General features: G+C 37.6%; 1 protein-coding gene across 1 annotated transcript; it reads left to right on the top strand.

Moving 5' to 3' along the window:
• The first annotated feature begins 18623 nt into the window (after positions 1–18623).
• CALHM3 (calcium homeostasis modulator 3) lies at positions 18624–24768 on the top strand. Its single transcript, XM_051973811.1, has 3 exons — positions 18624–20109; positions 22891–23146; positions 24271–24768. Exons 1-3 carry the CDS (start codon positions 19823–19825, stop codon positions 24766–24768), a joined length of 1041 nt encoding a protein of 346 aa, XP_051829771.1. The 5' UTR covers positions 18624–19822.
• Positions 24769–26262: the final 1494 nt, after the last annotated feature.

Raw genomic sequence — 26262 nt, 5'->3', positions numbered from 1 at the left:
AATGTGATCTTCTTCAATAATGAAGGACAAATAATAAACTTTCTAGCTTTAGGAGTTCCTTCCCCACCCCTCTGAGAAATAGGAGGATCTTTGCCAGAGCCTGGAGGAGGCAGAAATGAAGTCACAGTCCTGGTGATTTCCAAGACTATTTATAGCCAGAGGTAGTGCTGCAGCACCTGTTACTGTAGCAACCCACAGCTGGTGATGGATGCAGCAGAGCATGTTCAGAATCTAAGGATGCTGCATGTGAGCTTGGATGTGGGGGAGTGTGTGTGTGAATGTGTGTGTGTGTCCTTGAGCTGGAGGTGCCAGTGGCCTCCAATAGAAGCCTGCTCCACTGCATATGTTTCACATCATCAGAAGAGGGAGCTGTTAGCACATTAAGGAGTCTTTTTAAACTTTTTTTTTTTTACTTTAAAAAATAAAACAAGAGTTTCCATAACATAGGAGAATAATTTTTTTTAAAAAGATGATTGCACATGGAACTGCAAATCTATTGTGCACAGCTTGATCTTCTTTTAATATAATAAATAAATATAATAGTTATCATGTAAATTTGTTTTCCTGTTTTTCTTCCTTACCCTACTCCACCTCTAGAAATGATCTTTCTATTGGCAGAGAGAAAACTCACATGTTTCATCTGCCCAAGACTAATTCTTTCCCCACTCACTCATTCTCTTGTCTCCTAAATTTGCCTCCCTCTCTTTTTCCTTCATTTTTTCTTTTCCTCCCTTCCATCCTCTCCCTTCTCTCCATCTTCCCCCCTTTTACTTCTGCTTTTCTCCTTCCCTTCTCTTTCCTCTTCATTCTTTGTCACACTGAACTAGGATGGTGACAATAGGTAGAAATAAGGAGAATGAAATAGATCAGTAAGCCTGATGCTTTAAGGTTTTAAAAGAGCTTATGTTATTTTGATGGAAGTGGATTTCTTTGACAAAGAGACCTGAGTTTCAATTGATAAATGACGGACAAAAGCAGCTACACCCAAAGAAAGAACACTGGGAAACGAATGTGAACTATCTGCATTTTTGTTTTTCTTCCCGGATTATTTATACCTTCTGAATCCAATTCTCCCTACGCAACAAGAGAACTGTTCGGTTCTGCAAACATATATTGTATCTAGGATATACTGCAACATATCCAACATATAAAGGACTGCTTGCCATCTAGGGGAGGGGGTGGAGGGAGGGAGGGGAAAAAAATCGGAACAGAAATGAGTGTCAATATAATGTAATTATTAAATAAAAAAACTTAAAAAAAAAAAAAAAAAGAGCTTATGTTTTGTTCCTTTGATTAAAAGATATTTTTTCCCCTGCTGAGACAGCTGGGGTTAAGTGACTTGCCCAGAGTTATTCAGCTAGGAAGAATTAAGCTGTCTGAGGCCAGATTTGAACTCAAGTCCCCTGACTTCAGGACTGATGCTCTATCCACTGTACCACTTAGCTGTTCCAATTAAAAGACATTTTAACATTCATTTGAAATTTTGAGTTCAAAATTCCTCTCCCTAAGATAGTAAACAATTGGTTATATATGTGCAATATGTAAAATATATTTCCATATTAATCATGCTGTTTCACTTTCTCTTTGTATTACTTGTGCTTTAGATAGAGCCTTGCAAATAGGATATATTTTTTAAATCTCATTAGGTTGAATTGAAATAATAGGAGAGTAAAAGTGGAAACAGGCAAACAGGTTTGAGGTGTTTGTTTTGGGATTCAACAATTCAATTTATTTTTTTAATTATAGCTTTTTATTTTCATAATATTTACGTGGATAATTTTTGACATTCACCCCTACAAAATCCTGTGTTTTAATTCCTCTCTCCCTCCTCCCCCAGTCAGGAAGTAATCCAATATATGTTAAACATGTGCAATTCCTCTATTCATGTTTCCACAAATATCATGCTGCACAAGAAAAATCAAATCCGAAAGGAAAAAAATGAGAAAGAAAACAAAATGCAAGCAAACAACAACAAAAAGAGTGAAAATACTATATTGTGGTCTACATTCATTTCCCACTGTCCTTTCTCTGGGTGCAGATGGCTTTCTTCATCACAAGATCTCAACAATTTAATTTAATAAGCATTTTTAAAAATTCAACTTTATTTTATTTTCAAAGTTGCATTTCTCTGCTTCTTATCCCTGCCTTAATTGAAAAGAAGGAACAAAACTATTATGAACATTTAACAAAGCATTTATTTTTTTAAAAATCTAGTATGTGGCCAACATATATTGTATATTTTTATCTATATATTATGTATATACATATACATGTATATATTACATATTATACTGTAGTAGGAACTGAGAATACAAATAGAAAAATCAAAATAATCTCTGCCTCAGGGAATTTACAGACTGCTGGAAAAAGAAACAATACATATATTTGTAACTCACTTTTCAAGATCAGCAATCCTAGGAGACACAGCAACAAATGTTTTAGGAGAATTTTAGAAGTTGTAAATGTGGTATATAGTTGATATTGGTATTTGGAAAATTCTGTGAAAACAAGTCTTGAGTTCAAGAGGGATATGTGTTCTCTGTGTGGAAATGAGGAATATGTGGAAGGATTTATTTCTTCCCCAAGTACCTACATCCAGAACTATGATAATTGATGTTGACCAAAAATGCTATTAGTATTGTTATGTGGTATCATGAATTGCATACAGTTGGCTGAAACAACCCTACACATAAACTATTCCTTGTCCCAAAACTCATACTCTTACACATACACACCAAAGAGAGGATATCAATAAATTACCTCCTGTCCATTATCTCAAGCAAGAAGTTCTTCCTATTGTCTGCAGTTAGACAAAGCCCTGCCTAATGACATTTTTATCGTGTTTACCAGCTTCTACACCCATTTAGCATTTTGTTCACTTTCCCCTTTTATGTTCTAATTCATTTTCCTTAACGCATCAAAATTATTTTTAGCACTCTAGTCTTGGTTACATGGTTATTTGGGGAACATTGAAGATAGGGGGAATCTTAGAAAAAGAAATTTAACAGACTATCAATTAACTTAAGAAAAAATCTCCTGGATGAAATGAATTCACAAGCAAATCACATCAAGCATTTAAAAAATGAATCCCAGTATTACATAAATTAGAATACATGTATATGTATATATATATATATATATATATATATATATATATATATTATATATATATATACACACACACACACACACACTATTTGGGAAAGTAAGTGAAAGGGAAATCCTACTTAATTCCTTTTACAACACAAATATGATACTGATATCTAAAGCAGGATGAGCCAAAGCAGAGAAAATTATAGACCAATTTCCTTAATGAATATTTGCATCCCCAAAAAATATGCTAGCAAAGAGATTACAGCAATATATTCACACAAATTATACACTATGGCCAGGTGCAGTTTATATTTCAGGAATGCAGGGTTGTTTCAGTGTTAGAAAAACTAATTGACTATATCAAAAACAAAAGCAACAGAAATATGATTCTCTCAATAGATGGAGAAAAAATCTTTAATAAAATACAACACCCATCCTAAGAAAAAAACATTAGAATAGGAATAAATGGAGCTTAAAGTAATAAGTAATATTTATCTAAAACCATCAACAAACATTAATTGGAATAAGCTAGAAGCCTTCCCAGGACAATAAGGGGTGAATCAAGGATACCTAATCTCTATTATTTAATATTGATATTTAATAAATAAATATTATTTGATAATAAATTAATAATATAATAATTAATACTAGAAATGTTAACTATTGCAATAAGAGGAAAAAAAGAAAGAAATTAGATAAGCAATGAGGAAACAAAACTATGATGATACTATGTTTCACTTAGAAAATCCTAGAAAATAAACTAAAAAAAACTACTTGAAATTATTAACAACTTTAGCAAAGTTGCAGGATACAAAAATAAACCTACATAAATCATTGAAATTTCTATATATTGCCAACAAAGTCCAGTAGCAAGAAATAAAAATTCCATTTAAAATAACTATAGACAATATAAAATACTTAGGAATCTACCTGTCAAAACATACACAGGAACTATATGAACACAACTACAAAATTTTCATACAAATAAAATCAATTCTAAACAATTGGAAAAAATTAATTGTTCATGTGTAGATGAACAATAAGTCAAAACAATGAAAATGACAATTCTATCTAAATGAATCAATTTAATCAGTTCCATACCAATAAAATTTTCCAAAAAAAAATAATAATTTTTAGAGCTAGAAAAAAAATAAAAATTCTTCTGAAAGAATAAAACCTCAAAGATATCAAAGGAATCGATGAAAAAAATGGGAAAGAAGGTGGTCTAGCAGTATCAGATTTCAATCTGTATTATAAAGTAGTAATTATCAAAACAATCTGGTACTGGTTAAGAAACAGAGTGGCAGATGAGTGAAATAGATTAAATAAAATTTACATGATAGTAAATGGCCATTCTGTTCTAGTATATGATAAACCCAAATATCCAAGCTTTTGAGGAAAAAAAACTCATTTGACAAAAACAACTGGGAAAATTAGAAAACAGTATGGCAGACACCAGGTATAGGCCAATATCTCACACTATGTAGCAAGGTAAGAGCTAAATGGATACATGGTTTACACAAAGGGGTGAAACTAGAAGCAAATTAAAAGAGCATGGAATAATTTATCTGTCAGATTTATAGATAAGGGAAGTATTTAGACCATAATAGAGAGCATTATAAAATGTAAAATAGATCATCTTGGTTATATAAAATTAAAAGGGGATTGCACAAACAAAACCAATACAACCAAAATTATAAGAAAAGCAGAAAACTGGGAGAGGGGTGACTTGCAACAAGTATCTCTGATAAAGGCTCTGTTTATAAAATATATAGAGAATGGAATCAAATTTATAAAAAAAATAAGCCTTTCCCCAATTGATAAGTGGTCAAATAATATGAACAGAGAGTTTTCAGACAAGGGAATCTGCTATTTATAGTCATATGAAAAAATGCTCTAAATCACTATTGATTAAAGAAATGCACATTAAAACAACTTTGAGGTGCCACCTCACACCTATCAGGTTAGCTAAAAAGACCAAAAAAAAAAGAAAAGAAAAGAAAAGAAAATATTGGATCTTAGAGGTAGGGTGGGAAAACTAGATCACTAATGCCTTGTTGGTGGAGTTGTGAGTTGATCCAACCATTCTGAAGAGCAATTTGGAATTATGCCCAAAGGACTATAAAACTGTTCATTTTCTCTGATCCAGCTATACTACTGCTAAGTCTATATATTAAATTCAAGTCAAAAAAGGGGAAAAGGATCTATAGGTACAAAAATATTTATAGCAGCTCTTTTTGTGGTACTTAAGAATTGAAAAAATGAAGTAACAAAGATCTCCCATCAACTGGGGAATGCTAGACAAACTGTGGTATATGTTTGTGATAGAATGTTATTGTGCTATAAGAATTGACAAAGGGGATGATTTCAGGAAAACCTGATGCATAGTGAAGTGAACAAAATGTTGTACACCGTAAAAGCAATATTATTTGAAAAACTGTGAATGCCTTATCTGTGGGGACTGAGTGTGGATCACAATATATTATTTTCACTTTTGTTATTGTTTTGTTTGCATTTTGTTTTCTTTTTTGATCTGATTTTTCTTGTGCAGCATGATAATTGTGGAAATTTGTATAGAAGAATTGCACATGTTGAACATATATTGGATGACTTGCCATCTAGGGGAGGAGGAGGTGAGAAGAGAAGAAAAAAAATTGGAACACAAGGTTTTGCAAGTGATTATTGAAAACTATCTACGCATGTGTTTTAATAATAAAGTTTTATAAAAATAATTTTTTAAAAGGAGGAGAGAGAGTTAGTCTAGAATGAACATAATAAATTCACTCAGTACCTCTGAGGCTGAAGTGGTCAAAAGAACCATGACTATTGTATTCTAATCTACTGAATTTTAAGCCAGCAAAAATAGTAAACCAAGAAGGTAAATAAAGACTAGAGAGTGTTATGTTTAAACCTTCATTCATTCTCCACTAGACACATAAGAACCTAGTAGCAAGAATGAAAGAAAGGAAGCCAGAGGAGAGATGCACAGCCTATCCTTGCCCTAAATCATCGTACACTGGCATAGAATCTATGTCCACTATAAAGGAGCCACATACAACTCATTATATAAAGAGCATGCCATACGAGACTTACATGAACTGATGCTAAGTGAAATGAGCAGAACCAGGAGATCATTATACACTTCGACAATGATATTGTATGAGGATGTATTCTGATGGAAGTGGATCTCTTTGACAAAGAGACCTAACTGAGTTTCAATTGATCGAGGATGGACAGAAGCAGCTACACCTAAAGAAAGAACACTGGGAAATGAATGTAAATTATTTGCATTTTTGTTTTTGTTCCCAGATTATTTTTACCTTCTGAATCCAATTCTCCCTGTGAAACAAGAGAACCATTCCGTTCTGCACACATATATTGTATTTAGGATATACTGTAACTTATTTAACATGTATAGGACTGCTTGCCATCTGGGGGAGTGGGTGGAGGGAGGGAGGGGAAAAATCGGAACAGAAGTGAGTGCAAGGGATAATGTTGTAAAAAATTACCCTGGTATGGGTTCTGTCAATAAAAAGTTATTCAATTTAAAAAAATAAAATAAAAAAGCAAAAAAAAAAAGAGCATGCCATAGATGAGTGAACACAAAATATATACAAATGTTATCACTTCAACCTAAATCTGAAGTGTTTTTCTGAAGGATAGCCCTGTGGTCTATTATTCATGTTATTTACTCAGAGAGAAAAATTATTCCTGATTGACTGAGAGACTACCAAACCTGAAAAAAAAATGGCCACATCTGTTTAAGTGAGGAAGGGACTTTTTAGATTCAGAGAAGTTAACGGGAAAGGCAGCAGAGAAGGAGTTTAGAAGGCAAGCATAGATTTTTGAATAATGAACCAGAAATCTATCTTCTATCTGGAGCTGAAGACATATAAGAAGTCAAATTTTAACATGTCTCTTGAATTCTAGCACCCATAACCCCAGAAAATGCTAAGCCCCAAAAGAGTTATATTCCTAAGTACCACTATTTGAAGTGTGATAAGTATAATTCTAGCCCAATATTCCTCTGTGTTCTCCTACTACTTGGGTGGAAATAGCTTTTTTCCATTAGCTGTGTGGCTCGAATAGGATATGTCTTTAAAACTACCAGCTGGGCTGGGGGATTCTTTCTCTCTCTCTCTCTCTCTCTCTCTCTCTCTCTCTCTCTCTCTCTCTCTCTCTCTTCCTCTCTCCCTCTCTCTTCTCTTTCTCTCTCTTATCTCTCCTTTCTTTCTTTCCTCTCTGTTTCTTCTTTCTTTCTGTTTCTTTTTTTCTCTCTCTCCTCTTTGTCTCTCCTTCTCTCTCTTTCTCCTCTCACACTCTCATTCTTTCTTACTTTCTCTCTCTATTTTTGTCTATCTCTCTCACATACATACATGCACTTTCACTCTTTGTCTCTCTCTCCTCTCTCTCCCTCTCTCGCTCTCTCTCTCTCGCTCTCTCCATCTTTCTGTCTCTAATTCTGTGTGTGTGTATCTGTTTCTTCCCTCACTCCCCCACTGCATTCAAGGCAGTGATGGTCCTATTTATCCACAGCAGAGGGACCATGAATTAAATTGGAGGTAGGGAAGGGAAAGGCCAGTAAGACTTTCTCTATCCAATATCACATTGTCTTATTATATTAGGATTCAGTCAATGATTTTTCCATCATGTCCAATTCTTTTGGGGTTTTCCTGGCCAAGATATTGAGTGTTCTGCCATTTCTTTCTCATTTTTCAGATGAGGAAATTGAGGCAAAAAGGGTTAAGGTAACATTTGAACTCAGGAAGATGTCTTCCTGACTCCGGGCTTTGCATTCTACTGCATCACCTGGCTGCCATCAATATTTGCATATCATGTTTCCCCATACACGCATACACTTTTCCCTAAGTGATAAGCAACTACTTTGTTTCCATTTCTTAACTCTTTTTAACTGCTTCTATGAAGCAGAACCAAAAAAGGAATATTCAAATTATAATAATGTAAATGAAATTATTATTAAAAGGCAGTTGAACTCTGAGTAATGGAAAAAATTGAAAGTCCCAGAGAAAAGATAATGAAACTTGCCTTTTTCTCTGCAGCAGAAGTCAGAGACTATCATGACAGCATATCATATACATTATCAGTGTCTAGTGGATGTTTTGCTTAATCATTTTTGTCAAGAGGAATGTTTTTAATCTGGAGTGGAATTCAAAAAATAATTACTGGCAAGAAAAAGCTTTTACAGTGAAGGGGAAAAGGGAGTGGAGAGAGGAGGGAGTGAACCGTTCATCAGAGTTGGCTCAAAGAGGGAATAACATGCACATTCATTTGGATATAAATCTATCTTACCCTGCAGAAAAATAGGAGGGGAATGGGAGAAGAGAAGGTGGAAGGGTGATAGAAAGGAAGGCATATTAAGGGAGGAAGTAGTCAGAAGCAAAATATGTTTGAGGAGGGGCAGAGTAAAATGAGAGAGAATAGAATAGATGGGGAAAATGCAATTAACAATTATTGTGAAAAGAATTTTGAAGCAAGGTCTCATTTCTCAAACATATAAGGAACTGAGTCAAATTTATTTTTAAAAAAATATGAGTCATTCTCCAAATGATAAATGATCAAAAGATTTGAACAGTTTTCAGATGAAGCAATTAAATTATTTATATCCATATGAAAAATCATTCTAACTCAATAGTGATTGGAGAAATGCAAAATAAAATAATTCTGAGATATTACTTCATACTTATTAGATTGGTTCATAGATCAGAAAAAGAAAATTTCAAATGCTGGAGGGAATGGGGGGGGGGGCTGGAAATGAGACATCAATGGAAAAATAATTGCAATGTAAAGACAAAAGTCATCAATAAAACTCTTTTTGAAAAGTCATAGTTTATCAGTAACCTACAAACTTTTACCCCCTTTCATTTCTCAATACTAAATCATATTTTCCACCATGTCTACATTTGTATTGAATTCATCAATTATCTGCTGACATGAAGATGAGGTTTGAAGAAAGAGTTTGAAAGATCTTACCCTATTCTTCATTGCAATTATTAACCATGACTAATGATGAGCATGTTACCTACCTCTTAATAGAGAACCAGATAAGCTCAAGGTGCGGAAGAAGATGTATATTTTTAGACATGGCAAGTATGTGGATTTGTTTTGATTCACTATGCTTATTTCTGACAAGAGCTGTGTTTTTCTTTTTCTTTTTTATTTAGGCAGAGTTTGGGGAGGGTGAGAGAGTAATCTATAAGAGGAGGAAAAGGAGGAGGAGGAGGAGGAAGAGGAGGAGAAAAGGATTCCTGAATTTTTGTTTTGTTTTGTTTTGAAGTAATTAGGATTAAGTTACTTGCCCATGATCATACAACTACTAAGTGTCTGAGGTCAAATTTGAACTCAGGTCCTCCTGCCTCCAGGCCCAGTACCCTGTTCATGGTACCACCTAGCTTGAAGCATTTTTTTAATGTACAGAAAGAAGATACAGAAGAAAATTTAGGTTATATAAAAAAAAGAAGATATCTTTTTTTGCAATTATTTAATATTTTTATTTTCCTTAGTTACATGTAAAATAATTTTTTACATTTGTTTTTAAAACTTTGAGTTCCAGATTCTCTCCCTTCCTCTCCACCCCCACTCCCCCATTAAGAAGGCACATGTGAAGTTATGTAAAACTTTCCATAAAAGTTATGTTGCAAAAGAAAACCTAGATCTCTGAGACCATCACCACCACCATCTCATCAAACTAAAATAAAGGTTTTTAAAAAGTATGCTTCAATCTGTATTCAGACACAATTCTTTGTATGGATAGCATTTTATATCATAAGTCCTTCAGAGTAGTCATGGATCACTGTATTGCTGAGAATACCATTTTACAACATCACTATTACTCTGTACACAGTACATTTCACTTTGCTTGAGTTCATAGAGGTCTTTTCAGGTTTTTCTGAAAGCATCCTGCTCATTATTTCACATAGAACAATAATATTTAATCATAACCACATAAGACAATTTATTCAGCCATTCCCCAATTGATGGACATCCCCTTAATTTCCATTTTTTGCCTTGAGAAAAGAGCATATATAAATATTATTGTGTATATATAAGTCCTTTTCCTTTTTTAAAAAAAATTCTTTTGGGACTCATGTTTAATAGCTGAATTGTTAGGTCAAAAGATATGCATGATAGTATAGTTCTTTGGGCATAGTTTGTATCACTTGATCATTTATCAATTGGAGAATGGCTCTTTTGGTTTTATAAATTTGGCTCCGTTCTCTGTGAATTTGAGAAATGAGGCTTCATCAGAAAAACTTGCTCCAAGATTCTTCTCATAATTGCTATTTCACTACTGCTAACAGTATTTCCTCCCTGTTTATTCTATTTTTTCTCTCTTTTCACTCTTATCCTCTTAAAAAGTGTTTTGCTTCTGATTATCCCTCTAACATGCCTTCTCTTCTATCACCCTCCTCCCTTCTCATATTCCTTTCCCTTCTATTTTCCTGCAGGTAAGATAGATTTCTATATCCAAATTAAGTGTATATGTTATTTTTTCTTTGAGCCAATTCTGATAAAAGATTCACTCACTCCTCCTTTTTTTTGCCTCTTCCCAGCCACTATAAAAAGCTTTTTCTTGCCATTTTATGACAGATAATTTGTGCCATTCTACCTTTCTCTTTCCCACTCTTCCAATACATTCCTCTCTCATCCCTTAATTTTATTTTTTTAGATAACCTCCTTTTATATTCAACTCACATCTGTGCCCTTTATTTATACTCCTTCTAAATGCCATAATAAGAAAGTTCTTATGAATTAATTATAAGAATCATTCTCCCATGTAAGAATGGAAACAGATAAATCTTATTAAGTCTTTTATGATATCACTCTCTTGATTACCTCCTTATGCTGCTTCTGAATCCTATATTTGAAAATTAGATTTTCTATTCAGTTCTGATCTTTTCATCATGAATGCTTGAAAGTTTTCTATTTCACTGAATATCCACCTTTTCCCACTCAGCTATGCTGGGTAGATGATTCTTAGTTGTAATCCTAGTTCCATTGCTTTCTGGAATATCATATCCCAAGCCTTCCGATTCTTTAAAGTAGAAGCTACAAAATCATGTGTTATCCTGACTGTGGCTCCATTATACTTGAATTGTTTCTTTCTGGATATTTGCAGCATTTTCTTCTTGACTTGAAAGTTCCAAAATTTGGCTATAATATTCCCCGGAGTTTTCATCTTAGAATCTCTTTCAGGAGATGATAAGTGGATTCTTTCAATTTCTATTTTACCCCCCTGGTTCTAGAATGTCAGGACACTTTTCCTTGATATTTTTTGGAAAGATAATGTCTCTGCTCTTTTTTGATCATGATATTCAGGTAGACCAATAAATTTTAAATTATCTCTCCTGGATCTATTTTCCAGATCATCCAGATCTCTTTTTCCAATTAGATATTTCATATTGGTTTTTTTTTTTATTTTTTTGGTGATGTTTTATTGTTTCTTGATTTCTCGTAAAGTCATTAGCTTCTATTCTAGTTCAATTAGCTCAATTTTAGTTTTCAAGGAATCATTTTTCTCAGTGAGCATTTGTAACTCCTTTCCTATTTTGTCAATTTTGCTTTTTAAGACATTCTTCTCATTAGCTTTTTAATACTTCCATTTGCATCACTCTCATTCCTCTTCCCAATTTTTCCTCTGTCTCTCTTACTTGATTTTCAAAATTCCTTTTGCACTCTTCCATGGCCTGAGACCAATTCTTATTTTTCTTGGAGGCTTTGGATGTAGGAACTTTGACTTTGTTATCTTTTTCTGAGTGTGTGTTTTGATTTCTTTGTCACCATAGTAACTTTCTATACTCAGAATCTTTTTCTGTTGTTTGCTCATTTCCCCAGCCTATTACTCAGCTTTTAATTCTTTGTTAATGTAGGACTCTGTTTTCAGAGTGGAGGGTATAATATCCCAAAATTCAGGCATTTAGTGCAGCTGTTTTCAAAGATCCTTTGAGGAACCTGATCACAAGCACTCTTTTCTGCCCTGCTCCACTGTGGCTGTAAGTTCTAATGTGCTAAAGCAATAGAGTTCTTCCTTAGGGCAGAAAAGAGACATCTTGTGGACTGAGGCCTCTGGAAGCTTCTGCCACCACTGCTCACTCCTGGTTTTCTGGTTTCCTGAGCCCTTCTCATTTTAGTTGAGACAAACCTTTCTTGCTGACCTTTCAAGTCATCTTTGATGTCTCTGGGGTGAGAAATCTGGAACTGGAAGTACTGTGGCTGATTCAGAGACCCGAAGGCTCACTGTGGTGCCACAGACCTTTCCTGCTGTCTAAATTGTCTTCAGCTGTATAATTGTCCCACTTTGTCTTTTTGTGTGTTCTGAAGCTCTAAAATTTGTTTAGAGTCATTATTTAAAGGAATTTAGAGCAGTTTGGGGGAGAGCTTAGACAAGTCCTTGCCTTTATTCTGCCATCTTGGCTCCATCTCACAAAAGATATCAATATAAATTTTAAATAATAAAATGCATTGAATGAAACACACCAAGGTTCAGAAGGAAATAGAGATGCACCACAGCTTTAAAAGTATAGTTGAATTTATTATATACTTTAAAAAAATCAAGTTGAATATTTTAGAAAATCAAAGTTTCACATATAATCTTTTTCTATTTCAATTTCTACTTGGCAATGTTCCATTTTTTGTTCACAAAATTTAAAATAAGAATTTTTTAATTGTAAAATAATTTCTCTACTTCTTCTACTTCTCAAGGTGCATTAGTTGCATTATCTTGATGTTTGCTTACTCTCATCCTGAATACTACAAGTATTTCATGCAATGGTCCATGAAATGATGTTATCTGTATTCAGTTGAGGACACCCAAATTGAAATGCAGATGGTATGGCTACCTATTGTATAACCTCTTGGATATGAGAGAACATTAGGATATTTTTCTGATCTTGGTGAATGAAATAGTCAAATTGGAAGCCAGTCTGTAGGTATTGTAAGCACTAAATTAGTTAACACAAGCGTAGGAATTGTGAACCAGTGTATTATCATGGTAGGTTCGCTCAGATGCAGCTCCCTAGATAATTTGAGAGTGTATTTCAATGCTTTCAATGAAGTACCCTGGAAGTACAGAAATGTGGAGAGAGTGAATGCTGGGGAGGAGAGCAAGGCAGAAGCAAAGATGTTCTGCTGGTGCCTAGAGCCAAAGACTGAATATGCTCTGGGACCCAGTGCCAATGGCCACAGGGTGGCAGCAGCATTTTCAGCACTGTCAATGATGACAAAGTCCTGGCAGGTAGGATATCTGATTAGCACAATTCTGAGAAAAGTCTCCACAAGGGAAAAGAGGTTGCCTTCGTGGCATGGGTGGATCCAGAGCCAAATGGAGAGAATATCTGAACCGGGACAAAGAAGTCTTGGTCATCTTGTTGCTTTTAAATACACATTCAAATCAATTTTCATTCAGCTTTCTGAACAGAACCTTGGAGCCCATTCTTCCATTAAATTAATCCTCCTTTAACATCCCATATATCCCACTTTCACTGATGTAGCTACTGAGAACGGTGAAAGGTAGCAACCAGTATTAAAATAAAGCTCAAAAACTGAGAGGATGTGAGTTATTCTGTTTAACTTAATAAAATGACCACAAGGTTACCCAGCTGGTAAAGGATGTTTTATGTAATAACCACTCATAAAAACCATCTTCTAGGATGTACAAGGGCTATAGTCAATCAACAAGTATTTCTTAAGCATCTATTTTGTGCCAGATAAAGTGTTAGGCTCAGGAAACAAAGACAAAAAGCTTATATACATATACACACATAGAGAGATTTGTAAATCGATCTACATAAGTATATACAAAGTATATAGGCAAATGCAAATTAAATTTAAGATAATTGCAAGAAGGGGACACTAATAATCAAAGGGAATTTGCTTCAATGGTGGGAGTACCTACTGAAATCACACATCCTTGAAAAAATGAAATAATTCATTAAGTATGTCTATAATAGAGCTATGTACAAGATATTGTATGTATATGATATATACGTGTGTGTGTGTATACACACACACACACACACACACACACACACACACACACACACACAAAACAAACAGGAAACCAAAGAATCCCAGAACCATAGGATTTAGAGCTAGGATGGATTTTACTGATTATCTGTGAGATAGAACATGGTGGAAAGAGCAATGGCTTTGGAATCAGAGGGGCTGGGTTCAAATCCTGATTCTATTACTATTGTCTGCCTTAGGCACATTATTCCCCCTCAAAATCTTCCACCATAAAATAAAGTAGTTGCAGAAATGAGAGAGGATCCACATTTAACCCAGGTAATGATCAATACAATTTTCCTTCCTCTCTTGTGAGCATCATTCCACAGGGATCTACACAATCCTTCATCCTTAGGATACCAACCTGTGGACTTCCCTTGAAAAGGAAACAGACTTGGAGTTGCTAAAAAGGCAACCCCACAACATCCTTTTTTTACCTAGGGATCCATAAAGGTCCCTAGTCTTATGATGCTGCCCTAAAGAAATAAATGGAGTTATTAGAGAGATCAACTTCCATTCCCTTCATACTTGCAGTATTCAGTCATTCCATAAACATTTGTTAAGTACCTACTATGTTCCAGGCACTGTGCTAAGCATTAGGATTTTACATTGTTCAGATAATTCAAAATAGGAACAGGGGAGAAAAAATCCTATTTTTTGCATCTATATTTTTTGACTGGATCCCTTGCAACTCCTCCGGTTCTGGGCCCAGTCTCTTTCCCCCAAGAGAATGCTACAGCCAAACCACTTCATCTTCTCCTTGGAGAAGACTGGGTCTCAGAACTCCCCACAGCCCACCAGTGTCTGTGAAATCTTTTTTGTGCTGGAGACTGGATCCTGGACCACTTGGCTTCTGTCTCTGGGGCTGTGTTCATCTGCTCCACCACTGCTCTCTGCTGCCCTCTCCCGGCCTGAGAAGTTCTGCTGTTGCCGTCTCTGACTAAGGAGGAGAGGATGGATAATTGGTCTTCAGGGGACTCATGGCCATTTTCAGTCTCTCATTCTTTGATCTGGACTCAGGTCTTTCCGGATTTCTCCAAAAATAACAACAACCAGAACAAAAGGATTGTCACAGAAGCACAAAAGAATGGCTGCCATCTATAGCAATATAGCCACTACTCTTCTCACAACCTCCTGAATCCCTATAAAATCATGAAGTTGAGCAGGATCCACCCTCTACATAAGTACAAGAGCACTCTCAAATTATAATATTGTCAGGCTGGCATGGAAGCACATGCTGTAGTGTAATCCTAACATCCAGAAAGGCTGAGGCTAAGGATAGCAAAGTTCTTTTTTCCCCCCTTTTTATTTATTTATTTTCTTTTTTTTTCTTTTTCTATTTTTTATATTTTCTTCTTTTTATTATCAAAAATGTGCTTGGATAATTTTTCAGCATTAACCTTTGCAAAACCTTCTGTTGCAAATTTCCCCCTTCTTCCCCTCCTTCCCTCCCTTAGATGGCATGTAATCCAATATATGTTACATATGTTAAAATATATGTTAAATCCAATATAGGTAAATATATATATACACATATATATGTATATATATATATATACCATTATCTTGTTGCACAAGAAAAATCAGATCAAAAAGAAAAGAAAAATGAGAAAGAAAACAAAATGCAAGCAAACAACAAACAGAGTGAGAATGTTACCTTGTGATCCCCACAGAGAAACAGGAGAGCCAACAAGTTGCCTAAGGGGGGACAAACCAGGCCAAGTTGGAACCAGCAGATCAAAGCTCCCATGTAGGACCAATAGTGGAATTGGGTACAAGAACCCAATCTGAGTACAAGTACAAGAACTTCCATCTGAGTATGAGAAGAATCCAGTATTTAAAAATCAATAAGCATATTGTCCAAAGAATAACTGTAAATGACTTATTCTGAATATTATAAATACTCAAATTAATTACAAAGAACCTGTGAAGGAAGATGTCCTTCAGATAAACTGATAAATAGAAGTATTCATTATATATATATATATGTGTGTGTGTGTGTGTGTGTGTGTGTGTGTGTGTGTGTACGTGGTAGCCTTTACCCACACACTGAACACCCACACATTTATGTATGTATGTATCTGTGGCCTTTAATATAGGTATGTGAGAAAGTTTATGAAAATTATCTATCAAATAGTGGCCTTAACACACACACGTACATATAAATGTATATATGTTTGTGTCTGTGTCAAATGGTGACCTTTTCAATTGCAAGCGGGGGAGGGAGGAAGGGGAAAAGTTTGGAACTTAAGTTTGAAACTTAAAATGTAGTCCAAAAAATTAAATTAAATTTTAAAAAATCAATAAATAGATAATATTGTTGTCTCCTGAAAGTTACATATTTCCTTTTATGAGCTGCAGTCACCCAAGGGGAACCTGGAAGAGGAAATCAGTTTCCAAAGAGAAAAAGACCCTTTGGCTTTTCAATGCTATTGAGTGGTTTTTGCGCACCACAAGGCCTTTTGCATAGTAGGTACTTAAGACATATTTGCTGAAAAGAACTTAATTCCAACTTTTTCAGGTCTGTTTCACATAAGAGGACAGAGTGGAATTTCTAGCTCTTTTTTTAAATCAAAGTTCAGGAAACTGAGCAGATACAAAGAAATCCTCTTAAATCACAGCACATACACCTTGAAACTACTGAGTATTTTTATGATCAATAGAAAGTTTTTTAGTCTGCAAACTGGGGGACTCAGGAAGGACTCCAGGACCTGTGGCTAAGTCACTATGGAACTTAGGGTAGGACATATCACTTTCTTTCTTTATAAAATAAAAGAGTTGAACTAAATTAGTAGTTTTTAATCTGGAATCTACAGACCCTTTGTTAGAGGATAGATTTCTGAAGGGAAGAATAAGGGAACAAGTTTTTATTGAGCATCAACTGTGTGCCAGGCACTATACTAAATGTTTTGCAGATATCATGCCATTTGAGCTATACAATAACCTGGGAGGTAGGTGCTATTATTACAGTAAAGGAAAACAGAAGTTGAATGATTTCCCAAGGTTATATAGCTAGTTGCAGGTGTTTGAGGCCAGATTTGATATTTGTTTCACTTTCTTCATCATAAAATGAGCTGGAAAAGGAAATGGCAAACCATTTCACAAACTCTGCCAAGAAAATACCAAATGGGTCATAAAGAATCTGAAATGACCAAACAACATCAAATTTCCTGATTCTGGGTCCAAGATTTTATCCGCTATGTCATCTAGTTGCTATGGGAATGTATGAAAAAAGAAGGAAAAAAGAAAAAAATGTATAAGAAAAAATATTTTTAAGAGAAAAGAATTACATCTTTTATTTTCCTAATTTTTGCTTCTCTTTGTAAATGCTATGCATTTTATTTTATACATTTAAAAACATTATCCTGACCAAGAGAACATTGTTCACAGCAACAAGAAGATTATAGATGATCAACTGTGAGGTACTCTTTTTAACAATGAGGTGATTTGAAGCAATTCCAGTAAACTTGTGATGGAAAGTGCCATCTGCATCCAGAGAGATAATTATGAAAACTGACGGGATCAAAGCATACTATCTTCACCTTTTATTGTTGTCATTTGTTTGCTTGTTGTTTTTTTTTTCTTTTTTAATGGATTTTTTCCCTTTTGATGAGATTTTTCTTATACAGCACAATGAATATGGAAATATATTTAGAAGAACTGCACATGTTTAACCTATATCAGATTGTTTGCTGTCTTGGAAAGAAGGGAAGGAGAAAAACCGGGAGAAATACTTGGAATACAAGGTTTTGGAAAGGTGAATATTGCAAACTATTTTTGCATGTATTTGGAAAAAATAAAATATCATTTAAAAAATTATCTTGAGAAGGGGTCCCTGGGCTTCACCAGCTTGTCAAAGGGGTTCATGATTAAGAAGTCCTGGATCTAACAGTCTCTAAGGTCCTTTTCCACTGGAACATTCCATATTCAGGGCTCTGAAAAACCCTATAAGACTCTGAAGTTGTAAAAAAGATGCTCACTTGTCCCAGCAAGGAGAGTTCCCTTACTTGGAGTTTTCTATATCAGTGAACTCACAGATTCATTCCCTATCCAGAGGCTGCTGGGTGGTACAGCAGACAGCATGCTAGGCTTGGACTCAAATTCTGGAGTTCAAACCTGGTCTCAAACTCTTGCAACTAGTTATGTGACCCTGATAAATTATTTAACCTCTATCTCAGTTTTCTCATCTGTAAAAATAGGAAGAATAGTACCTATCTCCCTGGGTTGTCATGAGGATCAAATGAGATATTTGTAAAGCATTTAGCACAGTGCTAAGCATATAGTAGGTGCTTAATAAATGCACCTATCTTTCTTTCCTATCTCCTTCAGATTCCAGGTTTTTCCACTCTACATAATATTCCTTTTTGTTGTTGTTGTTTAGTTATGTTGGCTCTTCATGACCCTACTTAGGGTTTTCTTGTTAACCAATGAATTGATTCATGACCAGAGGAACAGAACTATATCCATATGGACACCTTCAATATAAACGTGTAAAGGGGGTGGGGAACTTTGCCATGGTGCCAGAAATGCAGGATAGGGATTGCCAGTTTTGTCCCTCTCCCTGCTGACACCGATTAACATTTCTTAGAGAAGTTTAACTCTTGCAAAACAGTTGCCACAAAGAGTAGGACAAAAGGGACTCCAAACTGCAATAGTTATCAAACCTTTAATCTCCTTGACAAGTTGAGAAACATGATAGCCAAAAATAACAGTAATTTAGAGTGGGAAAGAGTGACAAAAAAATTATAAGCAAAATTGACAGAGAACACATTGGAAAGCTGGAAGGGGAATAGAAGAAACACAAATTAAAACCTCTCTAAGCTTCCACCTTCCACCCTGTGGATTGACAAAGATGATGAAAAAGGAAAATTGAAAGTCACTGGAGGAGCTAGGGACATCAGGCACACCACTGTGCTGTTGGTGGAATTGAGAAGTGGTCCAACTAGAATCAATCTTTATGTCTTAGAAATGAGAATTTTAGAGAAAGTTATGACTAAGGTTTTGGAGTTTTTTCCCCCTAGTTACCTATTTCCCTTCTAATTTTAGTTACATTGGTTTTGTTTGTGTTAAACCTTTTTAATTTTATGAAATCAAAATTGTTTACCTTATCTTCTGGGATTATCTCTATTCCCTGTTTGGTCAAGAACTCTCATCAATAATTTCTTCTTTGCTCTTCTAATTTGCTTATGATATCATAATTTAGATCTAAGTTATGTATCTATTTGGAATCAATTTTGGTATATCATGGTAGGAAGCAGCCTGAGTGTTAACCTACACTGATTCTTCAAAAAACCAGCCCTCCCTCTTTCTCCTACCTACCTCACCCCTTCCCTGGGCCCCAGGGAGGGATAGGTTCAGCAACCAGGTTATTTGAATAGACCTGGCTCTGGAGAGAGAGTGAATCATTAGGTCATTCTTTATCTCCATTACCACCAGGAGAAAAGAAAAACTTCTTTACTGCAACTTCAGACCAAGGAAACACTTGGAGCCAAGTGTAAATCAGAGGAAAAGGGAAGGAGGGGAACCAAATCTGCCAGCCAGAGGGGGAGAGTCCTACTACAGACTCAAACCCCACCACTCCCCGGGGACAGACCCCCTACCCAAGAGCGTGCCCCTGGGAGCTTCAGGCTACTAGGTTGGATAGAGCCCAAGAGAAGGCAGACCCTTCATTCTCCGAGGGCCTGGAGACTAAGCAGCTCTTAGAACCATGGATAAATTCCGAATGATCTTCCAGTACTTCCAGTCCAGCTCAGAATCTGTCATGAATGGGATCTGCCTTATCCTGGCTGTGGCCACTGTGAAGATCTACAGCTCCTTTGACTTCAACTGTCCCTGCCTGCCCCGGTACAATGCCCTCTACGGCCTGGGTCTCTTGTTCACTCCACCCCTGGCCCTTTTCCTGTGTGGTCTCATTGCCAACAGGCAGTCTGTAGTGCTGATGGAGGAATGGAGGAGACCCACAGGAAGAAGAAAAAAGGACCCAGGCATTGTCAAGTAGGTCCCCAACCTTCCCCCTTCCTTCTTCCCTACTGTTCTTCCTTCTGATCTTCCAGCCTTTTCTTTCTTTTCCATTCTTCTTTTCTTTTCATTCTCCTTTTCTGTCCTTCTTCTTCATCCCTTCCTCATCCACTTCTCTCTCTTCCCCCTTTTCTTCCAGTTGTATTCTACTTTCTCTACTTCTCCTTCTTGATTCTTCCCTTCCTTCCTTTCTTCCTCTCTCTTCTCCTTTCCTGGTTATATTATGGTGCTATTGTGCACTATCCATCTTATATACAATGAGAAGAGCAATAGGAAAAGAGCTTTCATTCTATTAAATTCTATCTAGCCCACGCATGCTATTGGGCTAGATAGAATTTAATAGATAGAATGAAAGCTTCTTTTTTAAAAAAATTTTGTTTATCTACCTTCAGTATCTATCACAATGCCTAATATAGATGCTTAATAAATGTTCATAGGTTGAATGGAATCAATTGATTAGAAAGTGTTGCATTATTCATTAGTATGATACACATTGTGTATACTATATATACCGTGCATGAATTATTTTATTAATTTTTATCATAAATAGTAAGAATTTAAACAAAAAGCAACCAAATAAACACAATAAGGAAGAAAACCATGAACTCCAAATTATTAGAATTGCAAAAGAGGATTTTATATCTATAAATACATCATACACACATACACAATGTCAGTGTGACACTTTTCAATCTCTTTGACCATAATATCTTAGCAGATTTTATTGCCTTTTTTTTATACAGTAGGGATATATATGTTTCTGCTTTTTTTTTTTTAAAACGTGGAGTCATTTTGTCAAATCAAGTCACACTTGACATAAATCCTTCCACATTTTTTGTATTCATATTTGCTAGATGATCATGAATGTTTTATACACTGCCTTTGTCTACAGAACATTTTCATTCCGCAAACTCTTTAGAATGAGGAAGAATATTCTGTATTATATATTATTTATTTATGTGTAACATACATACGGAGTGTTGTTACAAGCATCAACACATATGCTATATAATCCATGCTGTTAAGCTGAGGGATTTCATGCTCACATATACATATTATATTTGCTGCATGAATGTTGTGTACACTAGGGAGGGCATTAGAAATCAAATGACAGACATTTTGAAAGCTCCCATTATATGTCTGAGCCACAGACCTCAAACATTAGTGAGGTTTGGTTTCAGAATTGTTCCTTATGTGAGACCTCAAGCTAATCATTTCACCCCTATACTTAGTTTATCTATAAAACAGAAGTCATACTTATACATCTTATCTCACTAGCCTTTAGTAAGGAAAGTACTTTCGAATCTGTATAGTGATAATGCTTTTGACTTAGGATAATAAGGATGATATAAATATAAGTTTTCATTACTCGGTCATCATTGAGACCTCATCTTGGTATGAAGGTGACCCAGTTTCCTTCAAGACTCAGTTCAAATCCCACCTTTTGCAGGAGTCTTTGGCTGGTTCCTCTAGCCATTGGTATCCTTCTGTGATTCTTTTTCTCTACTCTGCAAAATCTCCCATGTACATAATTATTTACATGTTGTCTCCCTCATCAGAATATAAGTTAAGGATAGAGGCTGTTTTTGCCTTTCTACATATTCTAAAGTATTTAATACAGTTCTTGAAACAGAGTCAATTTTAACAAATAAATGCTTGTTAACTCTTACTGCTATTGTTCTTGTTGGAGTCAACTTGGCAAAGAGCAGGATATTTGATGCCATGCAAAGTGAGGAGGCTGGGCAGCAACTGGGAAGATGGGTCAGAGGCTCCAGAGGCTGGGGTTGGAAAAGCCTTAAAAAGGAGCCCAGAAGTAAAGGGAGAAACGTGGAAGTAAAAAATAGTAGCCAATATCTAGACCAAGAATTCCAAGGAACATTAGTGAGATATGTCCTTTGTCTCACTTAACACTGGAAGGCAGGCTAGGATAAGTGACCCCCTTGGGGGTTTTCTTGGCAAAGATACTGGAGTGGTTTGCCATTTCCTTCTCCAGCTCATTTTACAGATGAGAAACTGAGGCAAACAGAGTTAAATGGCTTACCCAAGGCCACACAGCTGGTAAGTAGCTGAAGCTGAATTTGAATTTGGGTCCTCTTAACTCCAGATGCAAAGCTCTATCTACTGCATCACCTTAGGGAAAAGGACTTCAACAGTCTCACTCAATGTGCCCGAGTCTGGTGGTTCCTAAATCTTTGTTCTCAGTATCTTTAGACTATTAAAAAATTATTAAGGATCTGAGACAGATTTTGTTTAGGTGGGTTACATTTACAGATATTTATCATATTAGAAATAAAAACTAGTTTTGAATTTATAGACCCTCTGAAAGGGTTTCAGAGACTCCCAGGATTCTCTGGATCACACTTTGAGAACTAGTGCCCTAATCTGACATTGCACGTTCTTCATTGGGTGTTGGGAGTTTAGGACAAAGGATGGAGAATGCAAAGGGTTTCCTTCTGTCTTCCCTCTAGTTACCATACATACCAAGGTACATCTGCTTGCATAGCAGATTGGACTTGAAACTGGGGAGATCTGGGTTCAAATTCCACTCTCACACTTATTGACTGTGTGATCCAAAACAAATCATTTAACCTCTCTGTACCTCAGGTTTCCTTGTCTGTAAAAAGGAGCTGGATTCAAGGGTCTCTGAGAGCTTTCTGCAGCTCAATCTCTGATCCCACTCTCAGGCTGCTTCTACTGGCCCCCGGGACACCCAGGACCCGGACTGTCTCATTGATCTCTTCTGTCCCCCATTCCCAGGTACATGTGTTCTTCTGTCCTGCAGCGGGCCCTGGCTGCCCCCGTGGTCTGGATCCTCCTGGCCCTCCTGGATGGGAAGTGCTTTATCTGTGCCTTTAGCAGTTCGGTGGATCCTAAGAAGTTTGCAGACTTGGCCAACATGACAGCTAGTGACGTGCAGCTGTTCCTCACCAAGGTGCCCTGCAAAGATGATGTGTTGGTGAGAGACAATCCTGCCCGCAAGGCTGTGTCCCGGTACCTGCGCTGTCTATCACAGGTAAGCGGAGCTGCTCGGGCCCTTTCCGCCTCCATCCTAGGCCAAGTACCTTTGCTTAGATCTCAGTGCAGGAGGTCAAAGAACCAAGGACATAGAGTGTTCAAGAGTCAGATAGTCACCCTGAGGCTAGCCAGGGAACCTGCCGTGAAGGGGAACATTTATTTAAACGGTTCACTAAAAACCTGGCCCTTCCGGTGGAGACAAATCCAAAGTGTCAGATCAGAACAGCGTGCTTGATGAACTTTATATAGATGCTGGGATAGCTACACGGTGCAGTGAAGAGAGTGTCTCTCACCCGGTCAGGACAACTCATCTTCCTGAGTTCCAATACTTCCTAGCTGGATGATCCCGGCAAATCGCTTAACTCAGTTTGCCTCGGGTTCCTCATCGATAAACTGAGCTGGAGAAGGAAATGGCAAACCATCGTGGTGTCTGCCAAGAAAATCCAAAATAGGATGGGTCACAAAGATCTAGATATACTAAAACAGCTGAACAACAACAAAAATGCAAATGTCAAAACGCGAGGCAGCTTCCGCATTGAGCTAAGACCCTTCCAAAAACAAGAAAAATGAATAAAACAAAATATACAGAGAAAAAAGAGCCTCCGGCAGTCATGTCCCTCGGCTAGGAAACGTCTGAAGCAGCCTCTGAACTCAAATCTTGCTGGCTCTGCATCCAGGGCTCCCCCAGCCTTCAGGAGCTCGGTCGGGATACCTCCCTGAAAGACAGGTGACAGATAGGTACGTGAGGATCAGGAGCCCTGGGCACTGGTTACTTCCTTGCCCTAGGACTCAGCCCCCTTTCTAAAACGGGAGGTGGGGCTGAACTCAAGCGTCTCCAAGGGCTTCCAATTCCGGGTCATTCACACTTTACAAAGTCATTCTCTATCGGTTCCCCACAAGACCCGGACACATCGCGGGTACGGGAGTAATACACCCGCTTGGCGGATGAGGAGGAAGGAGTCTGGGGGAGCGGATGCCGTACGCAGCAGTAGGGGCGAGACTAGTGGCAGAATGTGTTAGGTGGAAAGGGAGGGAGGAGCTGCATCGGTTCGGGGCATGGAAGGCGGGCGGCCGGGCCGAGGCCGCCTAGTGTTCACGGGCCTCCCTCCTCCTCCGTGGCAGGCCGTCGGCTGGAGCATCATGCTGACGCTGATCGTGGTGGCGCTGCTGGCGCGCTCGCTTCAGCCTTGCTTTGACCAGACCCTGCTGGTTCAGCGGCGCTACTGGAGTAACTACGTGGACCTGGAGCAGAAGCTGTTTGACGAGACGTGCTGCGAGCACGCCCGGGACTTTGCCCACAAGTGCGTCTTACACTTCTTCGACAGCATGCGGAGCGAGATGAAGGCCCGAGGGCTAGCCTCCCCCCGCCAGGGGGCGGTCATCCCCGGGGAGAGCGGGTCAGAGGCCAAAGGCCTGGCCCGCGAGGAGGGGGAGAAGGATCTCCTGTACGGCCTCGCCAACCGGAAGCAGGTCAACCAGCTGCTGGCCACGTGGTACAGGAGCAAGCCCGCCCTGGACATCACGCGGGCCCTGCAGCCTCCCCCGGGGGAGGGAGGCGGCGGCCTCAGCCGCCGAGGGACCTCCTGTCCTCCAGCCGCCCCCCAGCACACAGATGTGTAAGGAGGAGGAGGTGGGGCTTAAAGAGCTGCCTTCTGCACAGTCACCGACTGTTACACAAAGGGAATAGCGGAAGGAGCGCCCGGGCTCCCGCCAAAGGTTCCAAAGCCAGCGCCCTTCCCGTGGGCTCCTGGGCCTCCACCTTCACACCTCCGGAACAAAAGTTAGAGAACCGGTAAAGGTATATTCTGGATCCAAACCTTGTACAAATTAAGAAGCAGAAGGTTCCTAAGGCTGGGCCCTGCCTCCCCAAATAAGGAGATTCACTCTTTCTAGGCTGTTTTCTACAGATAGGAGATTTTTTTTTATAGATTCTGTATAGTTCTTGATGTGCTCAAAGGTTGTTCCTGGCTCTCTGTAAGTTCCAGATAGTTCTTGATGTGCTCTAAGAGTATTCCAGGCTCTCTCTGGGTTCTAGTTCTTGATGTGCTCTAAGAGTATTCCAGGCTCTCTCTAGGTTCTAGATAGTTCTTGATGTACTCTAAGAGTATTCCAGGCTCTCTCTAGGTTCTAGATAGTTCTTGATGTGCTCTAAGAGTATTCCACTCTCTAGGTTCTAGATAGTTCTTGATGTGCTCTAAGGATTTTCCTGGCTTTCTGTAGATTTGATGTGCTCTAAGGGTGTTCCTGGCTCTCTGTAAGTTCTACGTACTTTTTGATGTGCTCTAAGAGTATTCCAGGCTTTCTGTAAGTTCTAGAAAGTTTCTGATGTGCTCTAAAGGTGTTTCCTTTAAGTTCAGTCAGGTCCTCAGTAGATATGAAAGATGTTGAGCTAAGAGATGTTGAGCTAAGCCCTGCTTTTTGTATTCCTCTCCCCTATTTCTACTTTCACTGAACTCATCATACAAGTTCCAGTAAAAATTTTCAGTGACTTCATATCACCTCTAGAATAAATTATAAACTTCTTGGCCTGGCATTTAAAGTCCTCCAAGCACTGGTTCTACCTTTCCAACATTGTTTCATTTTTTCCCCATCCCTCTACATTCTGGCCAAAATGCACTATTCACTCTTCTGTGAATTCACTTCACCTCCTGCAAAAGCCTTCACATAAGCCATCTTGAATGGCTAGAATGCATCTCCTCTCCACCTCCACCTCTCATAGGAGCATAGGTCTAGAATCAAAAGAGAATCTAGAGACCATCTAGCTCAACCCTATCCTTTTACAGCTAAAGAATCTGAGGTTCCAAGGAGTGAAATAGCTTATTCAAGGTCATACAAGTAATGTGTATCATCCTTCAAGGCTCAGACCACCTTCTCTGAATAGCTTTTCCTGATCTCTACCTTCCCCTACACCTCCAGTTCAATATATTAGAGAGATAAAATGCAATCATCTTCAGGAAAGGGACTGCCACCAGAGCTTAGTTTAGTGCCTAGTTTAGTGCCAATAAATGCTTTGAATTGAATTGCCATGCGTTCTCATGTGCAGCCTGTCCCCACTGTACACACCTGTAGTCCCAAGCCCAAAACTACTCCTGTACTTTCCAGTTAGGGGTCCTT

The sequence above is a fragment of the Antechinus flavipes genome, chromosome 2, assembly GCF_016432865.1.
Source record: "Antechinus flavipes isolate AdamAnt ecotype Samford, QLD, Australia chromosome 2, AdamAnt_v2, whole genome shotgun sequence".
Taxonomy (NCBI): Eukaryota; Metazoa; Chordata; class Mammalia; order Dasyuromorphia; family Dasyuridae; genus Antechinus; species Antechinus flavipes.
The sequence above is the reverse complement of the archived record's forward strand: the minus strand, read 5'-3'. Positions and strand labels throughout refer to the sequence as shown.